The sequence below is a fragment of the Truncatella angustata genome, assembly GCF_020726525.1.
Source record: "Truncatella angustata strain MPI-SDFR-AT-0073 chromosome Unknown BKA67scaffold_2, whole genome shotgun sequence".
NCBI classification, from domain to species: Eukaryota; Fungi; Ascomycota; class Sordariomycetes; order Amphisphaeriales; family Sporocadaceae; genus Truncatella; species Truncatella angustata.
In genome coordinates, this window is record NW_025763382.1 from 796,956 (window position 1) to 813,363 (window position 16,408).

The 16,408-nt window shown below is 51.7% G+C and overlaps 6 protein-coding genes across 6 annotated transcripts; 4 read left to right on the forward strand and 2 right to left on the reverse strand.

Moving 5' to 3' along the window:
* Positions 1-453: 453 nt before the first annotated feature.
* Positions 454-1,661, forward strand: BKA67DRAFT_654775 (uncharacterized protein; the record flags this gene model as incomplete). The annotated part of the gene is made up of 3 exons (XM_046106614.1): positions 454-936; positions 986-1,099; positions 1,155-1,661. 3 exons carry the CDS (start codon positions 454-456, stop codon positions 1,659-1,661), a joined length of 1,104 nt encoding a protein of 367 aa, XP_045960672.1.
* A 1,430-nt stretch (positions 1,662-3,091) lies between these two features.
* BKA67DRAFT_156158 (uncharacterized protein) lies at positions 3,092-4,266 on the forward strand. Its single transcript, XM_046095142.1, has one exon. The coding sequence runs from the start codon at positions 3,295-3,297 to the stop codon at positions 4,237-4,239; it is 945 nt and encodes a 314-aa protein (XP_045960673.1). The 5' UTR covers positions 3,092-3,294; the 3' UTR covers positions 4,240-4,266.
* Positions 4,267-6,728: 2,462 nt separating this feature from the next.
* BKA67DRAFT_531711 (uncharacterized protein) lies at positions 6,729-8,417 on the forward strand (the record flags this gene model as incomplete). Its single annotated transcript, XM_046099417.1, has 1 exon — positions 6,729-8,417. One exon carries the CDS (start codon positions 6,729-6,731, stop codon positions 8,415-8,417), a length of 1,689 nt encoding a protein of 562 aa, XP_045960674.1.
* Positions 8,418-8,962: 545 nt separating this feature from the next.
* BKA67DRAFT_531712 (uncharacterized protein) lies at positions 8,963-11,685 on the reverse strand (the record flags this gene model as incomplete). The annotated part of the gene is made up of 2 exons (XM_046099418.1): positions 8,963-11,603; positions 11,672-11,685. 2 exons carry the CDS (start codon positions 11,683-11,685, stop codon positions 8,963-8,965), a joined length of 2,655 nt encoding a protein of 884 aa, XP_045960675.1.
* Positions 11,686-12,170: 485 nt separating this feature from the next.
* BKA67DRAFT_551926 (uncharacterized protein) lies at positions 12,171-14,512 on the forward strand. The gene has a single exon (XM_046101795.1). It carries the CDS (start codon positions 12,340-12,342, stop codon positions 14,074-14,076), a length of 1,737 nt encoding a protein of 578 aa, XP_045960676.1. The 5' UTR covers positions 12,171-12,339; the 3' UTR covers positions 14,077-14,512.
* BKA67DRAFT_531714 (uncharacterized protein) lies at positions 14,390-15,647 on the reverse strand (the record flags this gene model as incomplete). Its single annotated transcript, XM_046099419.1, has 2 exons — positions 14,390-14,589; positions 14,732-15,647. The coding sequence occupies 2 exons, from the start codon at positions 15,645-15,647 to the stop codon at positions 14,390-14,392; spliced, it is 1,116 nt and encodes a 371-aa protein (XP_045960677.1).
* Between the last annotated feature and the right edge of the window lie 761 nt (positions 15,648-16,408).

The following is a 16,408-nucleotide window of genomic DNA, read 5'->3' on the forward strand; positions in this document are numbered from 1 at the left end:
TGTCTTGAATGAAACGTCTGATGAAAACCCCACCAATACACAGAGCGGGAGGTTCCAAGTCGTTGAGACACTTCAATAAATCAAGGACGTCTAGGTACTCTCCTGAGAACTTGGCATAACCGCAATTTGAGGCAAAAGGCAAAAGAGAAGCACATTCTAGGATGCATAGTAGATCTACCCGGTGGGTACGATGTGAGATGTATCCTGTAATACGGAAGGCACAGTTCAGAAGAACATTTGTTTATGTGAAGCAGGACACTAATTTCGATACTTCTGAAGATGGCAGTGGCCACCGGTTACGGGGGGCTTGTCTTGAAGCAAGGGAAGAAACGGGGATCCGAACATCGACTCCTAGGGACAAGATACGCCAAGTGCTAAGAAGTCATCCCTATTATAGGATTTTATCTTGATCTTCTGCGCTTACTGCTAAATAAATCCTTGAAGCCCCTCACAATGCTACGATATCCTCCTACAAAAATCTCCTTGACCTTGTCGGAGGTCATGGAGTTCGAGCGGCATCGCCGATACAGAAGATTCCTTGCTAGAGAAGATGAACGAGCTCGCAGCCAACAAGAAGCTGGCACTGCATCTCAGTTAGAGCCCCAATCAGCTATCCGTGCTAGGTCTATTGGCCAAGACGATAAGCGGCTGGAGCATGGAGATGTAGAGATCATGGCGGGTTCAGGGGATGCAGTGTTGAACCCGAACGATCTGACCCCCAGAAGGCTCTTAGATTTTTATACACCAGCAGCCCTTAGATTCGACCGGCCGGGTGAGTCGAGCTCAAGATTCCATTTAGGATCATCTCAGATTGCAACCTCGGACTCGGACATCCTTCAGCATACATCTGCTACTGCTGCCACTACTTTCCCGTCACTCCCTCCGCCATTCTCAGCTAGCATAAGAATAGTTTCTAGCGAGCACCTGCTGCCTTCTGTAAGCAAGTCAAGTGTCATCAAATTGTTAACATTTCTGATCGCAACAGATACTGCACAACGCCGACCGTGTGTTACTGAAAGATGGTTCTCCACGAGAACCACCTGTAACGCCTCCTCGAACCTCATCTCTAGATAGGAATAGTCCCCTGAGTTGCACTCCTGTCGGTCTAACTCAACACTGCAGACTTAGCATGCCAACTAACAGTGCCCACATAGCTCACAACCGGCAGGAAGAGACTCTTGCGCTCTGCTGTCAGGTTTGTCGAAACATATGTTCGATCGCCAGGTCGTGGATCATCATCTTCATCCAGTGCGCAGTCTCCGGCGACCATTCCCACAGGATATAACAGAGCAGTACGGATCGATGCGGTGGTCCATGGGTCAGGTCCCGCGCTGAGAATCTACAATGACTCTCTGCCGCCGGCAGAACAACCAAGCACTCCACAGCATCTACCGGAGGCACGCCACCAGAGTCGCCTCCAGGGCGCGTATACGGCTCCAGTTACGAGGTATAGTCATCAACGGATCCACAACTCAGGCACAGTTCAAGACCAGCATAACAGAGCTCATAGCCCGATTGGATTAGACACACCAGGTTTTCGAGGGTTGTATGGAGGTGTGGAAAATGCCGATGATCTAACCCTCTACCAAGAAGTTCTCGGAATCCAGGGCAGAGAGGGCCAGGAGGTAGACGATAATGGCAATCCAGTCATGAATGTGTGAACTGAGCTGGTTGTCGTCAAGATTGCGATAAGCAAGGAAGATTATACGTCAATGAGGTCGTCCACTATTCGCAGTAATCCCGCAGAATTAGTTGCCCAAACAAACAGATTTAACATTGAAGAAACCATTTTTCTTGCACTCGATGCAGTTGTGTCAAATAAATGCCAAACCGGTTTCATATCTGTGCTTCAGGAACAGTACTTAAAAGTTTCAACTCGGTCCGGAGCAATGTCTCTACAAACAGCTGAAGGCTTAGGTGTGTCCTGTCTTTGCAGATCCACTTAAAGATCGGGACTCGTACAACTTCAGTGGAAGATCGGATCCGCCAGCGTCATTCTGTGTAACTTGAGCAAAGTGTCCACCTCGAGGAGCACGCAACAAGAATGCTGCGGCAATGATAGACATCAATCCACCTGAATCGTGTTTGCAGTGGAGCCAGCAGTATGACCTAAATGGAACAATGTCCTCCGGTTTTCCGATAATTGCAGACTCAACCCAACCTCCCACTTTTGCCTTCGGCCCATACATGATGCCTGAGGCATCTCTCGCTTCCGTTGCCAGCAAGGATTGGCACACCCTGCGCATTCTGGCATTCCTGCTAACCAAGGGACCCACGTCATCAGGCCAGCCAATGGGAAGACGCACTTAGAAAAGCTTCCGCAGCCCTGGCCCTCACTGAGTTGTGGGTACTTACTTCTTGGTATCTTGGCCGAGAAAGTCACCAATGAAGGAGCTTTCTAACTACTGCGATGGTCCGGGCGTACTACGCTAGAGTCTTCTGGGTCTGTTACGGAATAGGATAGGCTTGCTCGGCTGCCCGGGCTTTCTGCGTCGCCTTTTGCGCCTCTGCGCCTCACACACTCACACTGGAGACAGGAGGACAGACTTGACAGACAAGACGGACGGGGTAGCTCGCGACCTCAGATCAGACTTGCCGCTTCTCGGTCTCAGCCGTCCAGACAAGGGGAAGCGTTACCTAGTCAGCTCTCTCGTTCATACGCCAGTGCAATCAGCAAGCGACTGACTCTGGATGATCCATCCGCACCCCCAAACTCTCATCCATGCACTCCAGAGCAACCACGCCAATCCTTGTACTTATCCTGCGCAGCTCTTCTCGATGCTGCTTCTCGTCTTTTCTTCTAATCCGTTTCTTACATGTATCTGCCACCACCCTACTCATCACTACTGATTTCCTCTCCTCACGCGTCTCTCCCATCCACACACACATTCTCCTCCTGATTACTTACACTCACCTCCTACATCCGTACTCCTAAAATACCTTCTCCTCCATCTTAACCCATCTTTCTGCCGCGCAGATATACTTGATTCACTCTACGCGCTTCCTCTTGTTGGTAGCGTGCACCACCCAGCCGCACTCTGTCGGCGTCTTGACCAACACCACCTCAGGGTATCGCCGACTCGAACTTGTTTTTCAGATCCCTATATTCACTTATTCACATAAATTGAATTGCCTCATCTTGAATCCATTGATCTTTCTCGTAGTCTACTATTCACCATTTAGTGGACCCTCCTCCGGCCCTACCTATCTCGTCGATTGTTTGCAACAAAGTCGCTACGCGCATCTAACCAAACTTGCTGTCTGATATCTGACATCTAGTACTCACAGATCACAATGGGTTCCTTCTCACGTACACAGTCTCCAGTCTTGGCCATGCCGCCAAGCGCTGCTCATCAACCCACATTTGGCATGCCAGTATTCTCGCATCAGCCTTCTCCTCTGACCTGTCCGGGATCTTTTGCTTCTCCCGCTGCTGCACGCTTTCAAATGCAACAACAGCCCTTGCAATCAGCAACGTCACAAAGTGCTGGGCGTAAGCGCTCCAGAGATGAAGCTGCTATCAATCTTGATGTTGAGGAAGCCAAGCTCGAAACCATTGAACCTGTCAAAGAGCCCGAAGACGAGTGGGTCTATGGCCCAGGTATGACCTTGATTAAGAGATCTCAGGCATACATCTCCCAAGCCGACAGCCAGTCTGGCACATGGTTGGAAGAGAAGTCTGCCGAGGAAGAGCTTCGGAAGAACGAGGAGGCACGCGCTTTTAAACAACAAGAGCGCCCTTCTTTTCGAAGCAACAAATCACAACGACTAGACATGAGTTCTTTCTCGGTTTCTACTGCCAACAGGTCGAGTCCTGTGCGCGACATCAACGACACAGCCATCGCCACACCTGGCCTCTCTGTTGACTCAAGCTCTCAGCCTATTATTGACAATTTCACTCTTCACCTTGGCATTGGCTGGAGCCGTATCAGCAATGATGAGCATAGAGAAGCCGCTGCTCGTGGCTGGGCACGATATATTGAAAACCACTTCCCAATCAGCAACGTGCAAATCCAGCTCGAGAGCAGGGGCCTGCAATCGTATCTCGTCGAGGCCTCTGAGGGCTTCTTCCTCTTCGCCGAAGACTTGCAACGCGGTCAATTTATTAGCAGGGATCTCAATCAAACCTTCCAGAACCTTAAGGTCTCTCCTCCCGTGTTTGAGGGAAGCGAGGTGATGGTTGTCGCTGGCACACCACAGCCTGCACCGTCACAAGACGTCGACATGGAGATGGCCTAAGTCAAATGGCGCCTGAGCGCTGCGAGAATACGCAAACCATAATGATTGCGGGTTTTATGGGTAGTTGCGTTGGTTGGTGTGGTCGGACCGGAGTTTGTGACGTGCTTTACGATTTTCATCGACTTTTTTTATTCCACATTCGCGACAGGCGCCGCATGGGTGGGCTTTCCAAAAGTTTCGGCGCTTGTGTTCCTATATGTACAACAAAATCAATTCCAGCCTCCTTTATGAAATTCTAAAGACATCCTTGCCTCGTACCTCAGCTAAATACACATATGTGTACTCGAAGCGATATTGTAATGCTACTCGACGTGGGTCATTAGGCAACAATGAATCAAGTGCTTAGACCATGAAAGCATCCATGCTCAGATTCACGACAAAAACTGATCACCTTACAATAGTAATATTCGCCCTCATCAAAACTTTGTACGCCTCGTGCAATACTCCTACCAATCCATGAACCAAATAGTACAGCGTAGTTGATCATACTCATGAATCATTGTTGATATTTCAATGCGATCTGTCTGCATGGTCATGGCAAGTCTGCGAATGACAGAAGAGATGCGGGCGGTGATCTGTCAAACAATTCAAATGCTTTCCTTATGATGCCGGCGTAATTGAATATATTCCTAACAATTAAAAGGCGTGTTCCTATGCATTCCCAGAATTACTACCAGGTGAGAAGAGGAACCATTTGTAGTAAATCGTCAATTCACGACTCGAAAGAACCTAGAAGCCTCTGCTCTGTATACGGCGGTGAGATTTAATTTTGAGGTACGAACTCGGTCGAGTTTTCATCATGATTGCGCAAATACGATTTAGGTTTGCGCACAATGGACCGATGTAACAGGCTTGACCTTTCAAATTTTGTTACATAGCTAAAAAGAAATTTTAATTTTTTTTTTAAAAATTTACAGTAGATAACGATATTCAGCCAAAAGCGCAGGTAAGATATATAGACACAAGCAATATCAAGGAATTCACCGCAAATTGAATCCACGCGAAGGGTTGGATAAATAAGCTGGGCACAACCCTCCATTGTGGACTCAACACTGAACTACCACTTACAGAGCGCCCTCGTCTATTGCGAACGACCTGTTGTAAACAGATGAACTCGCATGGGGACCGACTTTAGCGGATCTATGTCAACAACGACTGGTATAATCCGGGCCTCAAAAAGTCTTATAGTCCTGTTCCAAGTAAAAGACCCCTGTCTCTCATAAAACAGTATCAGAGGTTCCAACGGTCGCGGTTACTCCTCCTCGAGTCAATTAGGCTTGGCAACCGTTTCCGGCATTAGGACTATCTCGAAACAGGCTGCACTCACCAAGAGCTTACATGCCAGTTGAAAGTCTTAGCAAATTGGTGCACACCAGCCAGGGCATTTAATGAGTATGTTGGATCGGGGGGTTTGACGGTGGCCCCAGTTGCCAGCGAACGACTGGCCAAGACAGCTCGGTCGCGTTCCCTACACAGCTGAAATGGAGTGGCCCCGGAGCATTATCGATAGGCCCACGAGGAGTGGCCGACAGTGGCCGATGGCTGCAAACGGCCAGCATTGCTGAAGGAGGGTGGGCTGCATGATTTAGTTCGGGAGCAAGAGAGCGAAGCCAGAGTCACTCGACCTACTGGGACCGCCGTACGCCGTCGAGCAATAAACACAAGAAACGCGGGAAGGGGGATGCGAATGATTTGGTTGGCGGCCGCGAGTCTTTTGGACGTTTTTCGACAAGCTTGTTGATGGGGAATTGATGCGTTTTAACTAACAACCTCCTAAAGTTAGTGATGTCGCGTGTGGTTACAAGCTTAATCTTGTAGAGTTATAATCTTACTCATCTCGTGAAACCAATTGCTCTCTGACACTATTATTATTATTATTATTATTATTATTATTATTCCACGCCTTCGCTCCCTTGCTTCTAGAAGTATTCCTGCTTGTGCTTGTGCTTGTGCTTGCCCATCTGCCCATCGGCCAAAGTGAAAGCGACCTCCTCGTTAAGCTTGCCAGCGCTTGATTGCATCCTTGCTCATCGCCCCGACCTCCTGTGGCGACAGCGCGGGCACAGCCTCAGAGATTCAATTGATCTGCCCACCATTCACGAGCTTCGGCATTGGAAACAGGGCAGCAAGTCGATTTGGAAGGAAAACAGCGGTGTTTATCTGAGGTATAGCTCAGGTCTCAAAACTTGCTTTGTCTAGCTCACATTTTCGGAGCATTTGCATTTCACGACATTGACAAAAACATCACGAAACCACGAAAAAAAGTCGCGATCGCTTTTGGCTCTGCTATACTCCTGTCATGAGCTCCAGCCACAACAATTGCCCCTCTTCAGCAACCCGTCTCATCAGCGACTGGTAATAGGAAACACGCGAGGCATAGGGAGGGAAAGGGAAGAAAACCTCCCCATGTCTCAGGGTGAACTCAATCTGCACGTTTCTCGCAAATTGTAACAAGGATAAAAAGAAGGTTACGCACCGAATCTCCGGGCATGGTGTCGCAACGTGAGCCCGAGCCGCTGTCGCATTCCCTCACCGTCCGTGGAGCCCAGTCCGTTGTCGGCACGCGACCGTCTCGAGCCCCCCACGTTTCCTCGCGCAGCAAGAGATACAACCGCTCCCACGCTGGCGGCACAACCTATATACCTCAGAATGAATTTCCCTGGTTCAGCGCGTCGGGCGACGTCGAGATCGTGATCAGGGCGGGCGGCAAGGAAAACCGGTATCTGCTTCACCGGCACACACTCACACGGTCTTCGGGTTTCTTCGAGGCATCGACCAGCCAGCAGTGGTCTAAGGCGACTATATTACCGGCGTTACCGTCGTTGCCAGAGGCGCCCAGCAAAGATCTTGCGAGGATAGGACAAGATAGCGGTGTCGATATTGGAAGCAGGAATTCAACAGACAGCGGGAACGAGTTGACGAGACCAGGCGCAGGATCGCCGGGTCCGAGGAGGCGATGGAGATATGAGTTAGACAACGGAACGGGAACGGATGATATACCCATGCTGGTGCAGAAAGAGGCGGAAGGCAGCAGTAGCCTGACAAACACGAACTCGTCGCAACAAACGGGCTCGATATTCGGCGGAGGCACTCCAAGCGCAAACACGTCTTCGACTCGGCACAAGCATTCGCACTCGGCCTCGCACGCGGGCGCGTCCTTTTTCCGATCTGTCGCAAATCTCTCGCTCACCGGTCACCATGCGTCAAACCTACCGGCTCCTGACGAAGGCATGCCCTTGTCGCAGGCAGATGCCGACCTCCTGCGAGATTACGACAACCTCTTTCGCGTGTTTTACAACTACCCTCCGATACTCGACGGCATCAATATAGCGGACGCATACGTGCAGTGCAAGTCGCTTCTAACGCTTGCAGACCAATACGATGCTCTAGCCGTATGCGGCCCACGAGTCGATCATCATCTCCTGCAGTTCCAGTCACGGCTATGGAAGCAGATAGCCAAGTACCCGGTCTCTTACTTGAAACTCGGATATCTGGCAAGATCGAAGGTGATCTTCCAAGAAGCGCTCATCCACGTCGTGGGCCAGTGGCCGTCAGGAGAGCGCAGTATCAGGAATGCGCTGCCCGAAATTGTGCTCGACATCATAGAAGATAAGGTAGATGAGCTGGAAGAGACGATATCACGGATCGAGGGGCGCCTGTTCAGGTTGAACCTAACCAACTCCCGTGGCGAGAGGGTGACCCCCGGCACTTCCTACCTCGACTGGCTAGCTGTGTCGTTCTTCCGCCAGTGGCTGGCAGACAACACATCCCCAGCGCCCCCGCCACCACCACCTCCGCCGCCGTCAGATCGGAGGGGCGGCTCGTCTTCCGGAAACCGGTCTGCGCCCCCGCCAGCCGCCATCCCGAGCCTCGCAAACGTCGGGCGGACATATCGGATGCTCGGGTCGCCGAGCGGCGCCGTCTACCTCACGCACGACGAGTGTAAGCGCTTTCTCAAGCTCACTCCGGACCTGTACAGCCGGGACAACCTCCGAAGGTTCGAGAAGCGGATCGACGAGATGAAGAGCGCGGCGAGGGAGCTTGTGCGCCCTCTCATGGGCACCGGGCTCGAGCTGGAGCTCAGCAATCCGGGCAAGGACGGGACCACGTCGAGCCCTGTTGGCTACCTCACCTGCGTGAGGGTCATGGAGAGAGATCTGCCCTGGTCGGAAGACTAGTTTTGCACCGTGGTACATGCCTCTGTATTAGTTGAGGACCGGGTGGTAACGATGGGTTGTGTGGCGGCATTGCAGGCACTCGGCCAGTCAGCACGGAGTAGGAGGATGATTGTTGCGTCACATTTCATTTTACGAGTTATGATATACGAGAGAAAGAGAGAGACAAGAGGGGGAATGGCCCTTGTTGTTCATTGGAATTGCCTGTTTATAATCACGACGTCTTTCATGGACCGAGAGAGAGGGAGGGGCAGAGAGAGAAAAGGCCGAAGTTTGTATTTACTGCAGGATACCCACATACCCCGGATTAGTTGGTAAATATGACGGATGATGAGACTTCACGATATAGAATAAACACTTTACATGTTCAAGAGCAGGCGCGGTTGGTGTTTGCCAAGGGGCATAAAATTTGCTTGCTCCTCCTACCAGAGCTTTCGTGATCATTTCATTATGCAACAACTAATACCAGAAAGAAGCCCGTGAGCAAACCCATAAGGCTCGTTTAAACCAGACGCCCATGTACGCCATGTTCATGATTTAATACACATTCAATCGTCACCCGTCAAGTCCACGACACTGATGTCGCTCTGTCGCCATCTCCTGTCATTGCTTCTTCTGAGCGACATCCGCTCCGCCTCGGCAACGGTGACCTCGATCTCTCTGAAGAAGCCTGGCTCGCTCTTGCGTGGAACGTACATCTTCGTCGTGCGCATATTGAAGACATCGCTGAGCTTGCCCTGCTTCCTGGCTGCCGGCGCCGCCTTCGTGGCTGATGGTAGCTTCGACGGTACCGGCAGCTCTGACACGACAGAAACCGGCAGTGGCGATTTCCGCGACCATGTTCTTGGTGCTGGGGCTGGCGAGCTATCTATTGTGATAGAAACGACCGAGTCTTGTACCGTGAATGATGTGTCGGCTGAGAGTGTCGATGCAGAAGGCGCAGGATAGTGACCTTTTGGTTTCCCGCCACCGAAGGTACTTAGAGGTGGCAGATCGAAGTCATCCTCGGAATCAAAGTTTTCAAGTTCGGGCTCTATGGCAACGGTATGAGCTCTCGTTAGAGCTGTACTCCGAGCTCCGAACACGTCGTGATTCTTTGCACCCCTTGGAGATTCAGTGGGCATCGACTCTGTCCTCGCTAGTTTTCTGCGTGATTTCACGCCTGCCTGTGGCGTTGGGCTCGGGGATCTACACCTGGATATTGGGCGCAAGTTCTTAGGATTTCCGTCTACCGGTGTTCCAGATTGTCGCTCTTGTGGACTTGTTCTGGTAGTATGAGACTTGCTTTCAGCAGGTGAATAGCTTCCAGTTCGTCTCATGCGCGGGCGAATAGTCTTGGCAGGCGATGCAGGTGGGCTAGATGCGATACATATGGCCTCGGAAGACTTCGTTGTAATGGCAGCAGCAAGCGACTTTTGTTTGCTAGGCAATAGTGAGCTAGCTAGCGACCAAGGATTGACAGTCGAGTCCAAAAGGGAAGCCTTGTCTTTCCCAGAACTTTTCTTGGCCTTGGTGGGTTGCTTACTAGGTACTGCTGATAGTCGTGTTGGTTTCTGGGGAGAATCTTCGATTACGAAAGGCAACGACTGCTTCTGCGGTGGAGACGATAACGGTCCAAGGGGAGTACGGCTCATCGCATAACATGTTGGCTTCTCCACCAAAGAACTTCGTGAAGCCTTGACGCTTTCTGCTACGTTCTTGCTCACCTTGACGAACTTGTCAAGTGCTCCCGCTTGCATGTTCCTCTCCTTGACTTTTTGTTTCGGCTTGGGAATTCTCGTCCTACCTTTCTTCGCAGCTTTTGCACGCTGCGCCTCTTCCCAGTCTTCGACCATCAGTGGAAGTCCGAGTTTCGCGATTGTTTCAGGCATCCAGACCAAGTCTGGTTCCACGGGACTGAATGGTTTCCTGGCCCCGGGTTTTGCAACTGTGCCATCATCGTCGGCAACTGCTTCGAACTCGTCGTCGCTGTTCAAAGCAAGACCATCCCGACCATATGTTATTTCCTCCTCTGGTTCCTCTTCGTAGTTGTATCCAACTATGTCATTTGGAATGAAAGATATCCGAAGCTCCGGTGTTGCATCTGTGCTGAGGTGTTCTCGTCGGGTTGTTATGGCCCGCACTAATTTTCCTTCTTCGCCCTGCATATCCTCTACTTCCCTGGTCTGGGCAGCCCCAAGATGTTCGAGTTGCATGATCTTTCTAACGAGCAGACAAGGAGCAAGAACCCGAATGAACTTGATCGCGCCACCTTGATACTCCCAATCAAATGTTTCTCTGGCGAATTCCCGCAGACCGAAAATATCCAGCTTTTTATCCCAGCACTGATTGCCTAGTTTATCGACAGTTGCCAAAGGTGAGACCACGGGATGTGTATAGTACCTAAGGACGTCGAGATTTGGGAAGTCTTCCGGCACATTGAGGGCCTTGTGCTTTGTCCGGAAGAAGCGACTCCCGTTCGTGACCAACTCGTGCTTGAGATTGTTCCTCCACTCATTCAGGCCTGCAACGTCAGACTTCTTCAGACGGCAAAGCGACTTCCCAAAACCCGCTCTGGCGGCTTCGCAGGCCAGTTTCACACCGGCACCAGGAATGCCTTCGGGCAAGTAGTCACCGCCGCTCATGAGAGCGACTAGAACCATGCCCTCCCGATCCAATCCAGAGTCACCTTGCCGCAACTCGGCTGTGTCGTACATGGATATATGTGTTGGGGTTTTTCCCTTGCCCTCGGCGGACCAATTTCTCATGGTCTTTGTGCAACCAAACATGATTGTATCCACATCTTCACTGAGTACAGCATCAACAATACCATTGAGCTGCAACAAAGCACACTCGGCCTCAGCCTCTCCCGGCGCATCGTGTACTTGAAATCCAAAAAGGCGAATAAGCCGCTTGGCCATCGAGGTAGCTACGCCATCTCCGCGGCCAGAGCGCTTGTTGCGTTTGAAGACTGGCTTGTTCGGGCCATCAAAGACAAAGACGGGCTGGATATGAAGACTGAGCAAACGAAGTAAGCGGTAAAACAGCGTTCGGATAGCTGGATTCGAGCCGCCCCTGGCAGACTGCACTTGGAACTGCCAAATGGCGATATCAATAGCAATCCTCAGTGGGCGACCTGTGCTCTCCAGGTGGTCGACAGCAAGCTTGGCCAGTGACACCCGGTTCCCTGGGCCGATTTCCTTGTAGATGCTACATGACACATGTCAGTCCCGCGGTTCATGTTGGTGACAGCTGGAGGCAACATCGACACAACATACCCTTTAATGCCCATCTTAGACCCCTACTACCCTGAGGACCGAGAAGCTGCGAAACTCATGGAGAAGCAACTGTTTAAAGCAAAGCATGCAACTTTCAAATGCTACGGGTGATTCATGGTGGATTGTTGGACGATTGAATTGGGTTGGATTGAAGTGTAGTTGCCACTAAACAGAGTCATGAAAGCATGACTTTTAGTGCCGGTTGTTGACTTTGGTTCCCCCGGGGATGGTGGGGAAGGCTTTCGCGGGCTACTTTGAGGTCAAGTCCACGACGACGAAAAGAGTGATTCATGAGACAATTAACCAGACTCTGGACCCCCCAGACACATTTCTCTAGTCTAGACTAGGACAACACAGACAGTGTAGATCTACATGGAATATCCGCGCCGCGGAGAATTGCCGTCGAGGCGGACCACGCGACCAATAACATGGTAGCCTCCAAGTATTGTACTTGGGATGAATGTCCTTTTTAGCACGCCAGGATGGAATGGAGCTTCAACGCGACTCTGAGTTACGTACTGGGCGACATCCTTTCTACTGAACTGCGCATGCGACCGACACGCTGCGTAACAATCCCATCCAGTGCTCGACTTCCGATCATGTCCACCGTTTGATCATGCAACGCTTCGAAACAATCCCCTGAACTCGTAGCACAACTACCTCCCATCATGTCCGCCAGCGCCGCCGCAAGCTTGTCGCATCGTACCGTTTCGAGCATCCGCGGTGGTGGCCAGTCCACAAGGGACGGCGTGCCAGCCACGCCCATACGCCCCCTCTCCTCCTCAGTATTGGGATCACCCTCAGGTGGCAGTGGTCGTGTCGAAGAGGATGCGCTCATAGTCGAGCTGGGTTGTCGAAGAATACGTGTTGGCTTCGCGGGAGATCCGACACCGAAACGCATCATTACTTTCGACGCGGAATCAGACAAGCGGACGGGCGACCTACGAGCTTGGGAACCTGGCTACACCGAGAGCTGGCGAACAAGAACAGTCGGCTGCTCGTGGGGGGGCCACCAGGAGCTCTTTCAACTCGAATGTAGAGGGCAAGACCTGGCTTTGGTGGGCGACAGGCTCGAACGTGGGCTGCGAGATGCCCTCGCAAGACACCTCCTGATCGATTCAAAGCCGAGGAGAGTCTCTTTGGTTCTTCCGCCTGCTCTGCCCTTACCGATCCTCTCTTCCGTTCTCGACACCATCTTCACCCGTTTCCATGCGCCGTCCATATCCTTGCTGTCATCGCCGGCCACCACGACCTTTGCTGCTGGCATACGGTCAGCATTGGTCGTCGACATTGGCTGGCACGAGACCACGGTATCTGGAATATACGAATACCGCGAAGTGAACACATGGCGCACAACAAGAGCAGGCAAGATGCTTTTAGAAGAGACGCGGGATTTCTTGGTTGGTGCCATTGACGGCCGAGCACCGGGCATATCTCAGGACACATCATCGGCTACCGATAATGTAATCAGCTTCGAAGACTGTGAAGAGGTAGCAACACGAATTCTATGGTGCAAAAAGCCGCACAGAAAGCCGAGCCAGAATATTCCTGAAGGCTTGTCGACGCTTCACGAGGAGGACGAAACCGAAACTATAGATCCTGCAGAGGATACAGCCCCTACATCTATTTTCCTTCCATCTTGCAGACCACCACGGACTGTACAGATACCATTCTCGCGACTTTCGGAACCTTGCGAAAAGACGTTTTTCGATACACCGTATGCTCTTGCCAGTTTTGATGATGATGAGCTTCCCCTACATTTGTTGGTATACCTCAGCCTGCTTAAACTGCCAATGGACGTACGCGCCGTTTGCATGTCCCGAATCATATTCACCGGTGGTTGTTCCAGCATTTTAGGGATTCGTGGCCGCATCTTTGACGAAGTATGTCTGCTTGCAGAGGAACGGGGTTGGGATCCCATCCAGGGTCGTGGCGTTCACGCGTACCGAAACAATCCCAAACTAAAGCGCAACGGTGATTCTGTCAATGGTAGCGAAGGATCTATACCGACGATACAGACCTCACCATCATCGGAGGGCAAAGGAGAATCGAACCCATCGGTACATCCCGCCCACGTGCCGCCTGAAGAGGACCCAATCGAGACCGCTATCTGGAAAGAGAAGGGCCACAAGCCACCTGTCCAAGGCACACTACGTGTAATTGACTCAATGGGACCATGGGCTGGTGCGAGTCTGGCAACGCAGCTCAAGATCCCGGCGCTTGCAGCGGTAGAACGCGATCTTTGGCTAGCGCAAGGACTCGGTGGTGCCACCAAAACTAACGAAATCGATGTGCAGGCACAGCAAACGCGGACATCAAGACAGAGCATGGGGCCCGGAGGACTCTTGAGAGGCCAAGGGGTAAGTGGTGGAAACTGGACTCTAGGGGTCTGGGGTGTCGCGTAGGAGTCTACAATTTAAGAAAAGAAGAAGACATCCATCCAAGCTTGTATGCCCAACAAGAAATTGTGACGTGTGCAAGGCATTTGGGGCACAGACTGCATTTAAAGTCCTTTCTAGCATCTCGTGATGCATCTAGTATGCTTGTATGCTGGATCGAGTGCCTTTCTCGGTCATGAACAGAGCTTCATGTGCCACCTTATTGGCAAAATCATAACGACGCAACGCTATGCGTACTCACAGTGGATCGACCATCCTTTCTGGTCGCCTCTAATTATCCTCCGTGTCGTTCGGAGGCCGCGGAGTTCTACTCATGATTCTACTCGGATTGCTCTGTGTTGGCTTCCTTAACGGCCGTGGTCTTCTTGCCCTTGCCCTTTCCCTTTCCCTTGCCCTTTCCCTTTCCCTTGCCCTTTCCCTTTCCCTTGCCCTTGCCCTTCCCATAATTCTTCTGGTAAGCCTTGAGGAAGGAACAACGGGTCTGATCGCCGTTGTAGTAGCAGTTGGCACAAGCACCCTCTATATATGACAATTTAGCTTCTGGCGCCGAGAACCTGAGGAAGAAATAGCCACGAACTATCTCGGAAGCTTTAAAAGCCCCGAGTGGTACATGTCGGAATCGACTGAAGAAACGTCTAAAAAGAAATTCTTTATCACTTACTGGTTTCCTCGAGGATCTCGGGGGTGCTGCCGATGATGCAGCCCTTCCACATAATCTTGCACTCGTGCTTGGCTCCGTCCTCGGCGACGTCCTTGGCCTTTCCCTTGGGCTCCTCCATCTCGACATCCTCCTCCTCAGGCTGCACGGGGTCGGGATTCTGATTCTCCGCACCGCCCTCGCCGTCCTTCTTGAGGACGCGCACGCAGTGGTCGCCGCTCTGCTCGCCCGAGACGTACAGCAGCATGCCCACGAGACTGTGGACGGGCTTCTTAACGTTGAACTCCCCGCGGCGGCTGCCGGTCCACGCTAGCTCGCGCCGGGCCGCCCCGTCGTAGAGGCCCGGGTACTCCCTCTTGATGGTCTGCATCTCGTGGGAACACTCCGTGTGCATGAAGCACCAGACCATGGGGGGCAGGCCGCCGACCTGCTTCAGGTAGCCGAGGGCCCTCATGCCTGCGGTGATGGGGATGGGCTGCTGGGTGGCCGAGTACGTGACTCCGTTGATGCTCATGGAGAGCGTAGCCCAGATGCCAGGGGTCGGGGTGCTGGCGGCGGCGGTAGGGTTGGCGTCAGTGTCCATGATGGTAGTAAGATCAACGGCGACGGCGGGGGTATCCGCATCTGCCTTGGCGCTGCCAGCCGTGGCCTCCATGTCGTCGTCCGTGTTAGGTTCGTCGTCAGTGTCCATGCCGGTGGTAAGACCAATGATGTCAGCAGGGATATCCGCCTCCGCCTCGGCGCTGCCATCCGTGGCCTCTGTGTCATCGTTGGCGTCGGCTTGGCCACCAAGCAGGCCAATGGCACTGGTGCGGTCGGCCTCTTCAGACGGCTCAGTTTTCATGATGGGACGGAGCCCTCTGAAGCCCTGGTCACCAAAAGGCGACAGCCGGGGGTTGATCATGTCTTTGTTCACCATTGTGACGTGTTTCTTGACTGATGGTGATCGAGGGTGAGTGAGAAGTAGCAGGCAGTTGTGGAGGGAAAGATGAAGAGAGAATTGGGGTGAGGAAAGAGTACTGAAAACGGATAAAGGATGAATTCTGTGAATTGCGTGTTGTGGGAAACGTGGTTATGCTGATACAAAGCTCACCAAGGGTGAAGATGCGGACACCAAAATCACCAGGGCGATGGCAGACATCGTGTTAGTCTTATTGACAGGTACACGATATGTTGGTCGTCGTTATGTATCTAGGAACAACTGCTACCATCGAAGATTCTGTTCTTCTTCTTCTTCCCCACTTTCTGCATCTATGTTTTTTCCCTTCTTTCTTTTATTTTTCCCGCCTTCTTGAGTATATGCTGATTTACTAAAGAAATCATCATGCTTGTGCCCTCAGTCATAGGCCTGCGAGGACGTTAACATCCACAGTATCCCGACTCAGATATATATGATACTTGCCATCGATCAGGGGTTTGATGTATTAACGAGGCTTTCGGCCCCTGTATTGGGCGATAATGGAAGAAAGAGTCCTATATGATATCCACCACCAAGCAAGGCACTAGGGAATTGTGCTCATATCACACACGCCCGGAGAGCGAGATAGGTATCTACGGCTAATACACAACCAGGCTGGAACACCCAGCCTAGATTTTGCTAGGCATTATCCAAATCCATGTATCCTTATCTCACAGAGAAGGCTATGCGGCATTTACAAGAATGCAACATATTATACTCTA

Coding starts and splice junctions, on each gene's coding strand:
- BKA67DRAFT_551926 (XM_046101795.1), top strand. CDS start 12,340: ATGTCCGCCAGCGCCGCCGCAAGCTTGTCGCATCGTACCGTTTCGAGC.
- BKA67DRAFT_156158 (XM_046095142.1), top strand. CDS start 3,295: ATGGGTTCCTTCTCACGTACACAGTCTCCAGTCTTGGCCATGCCGCCA.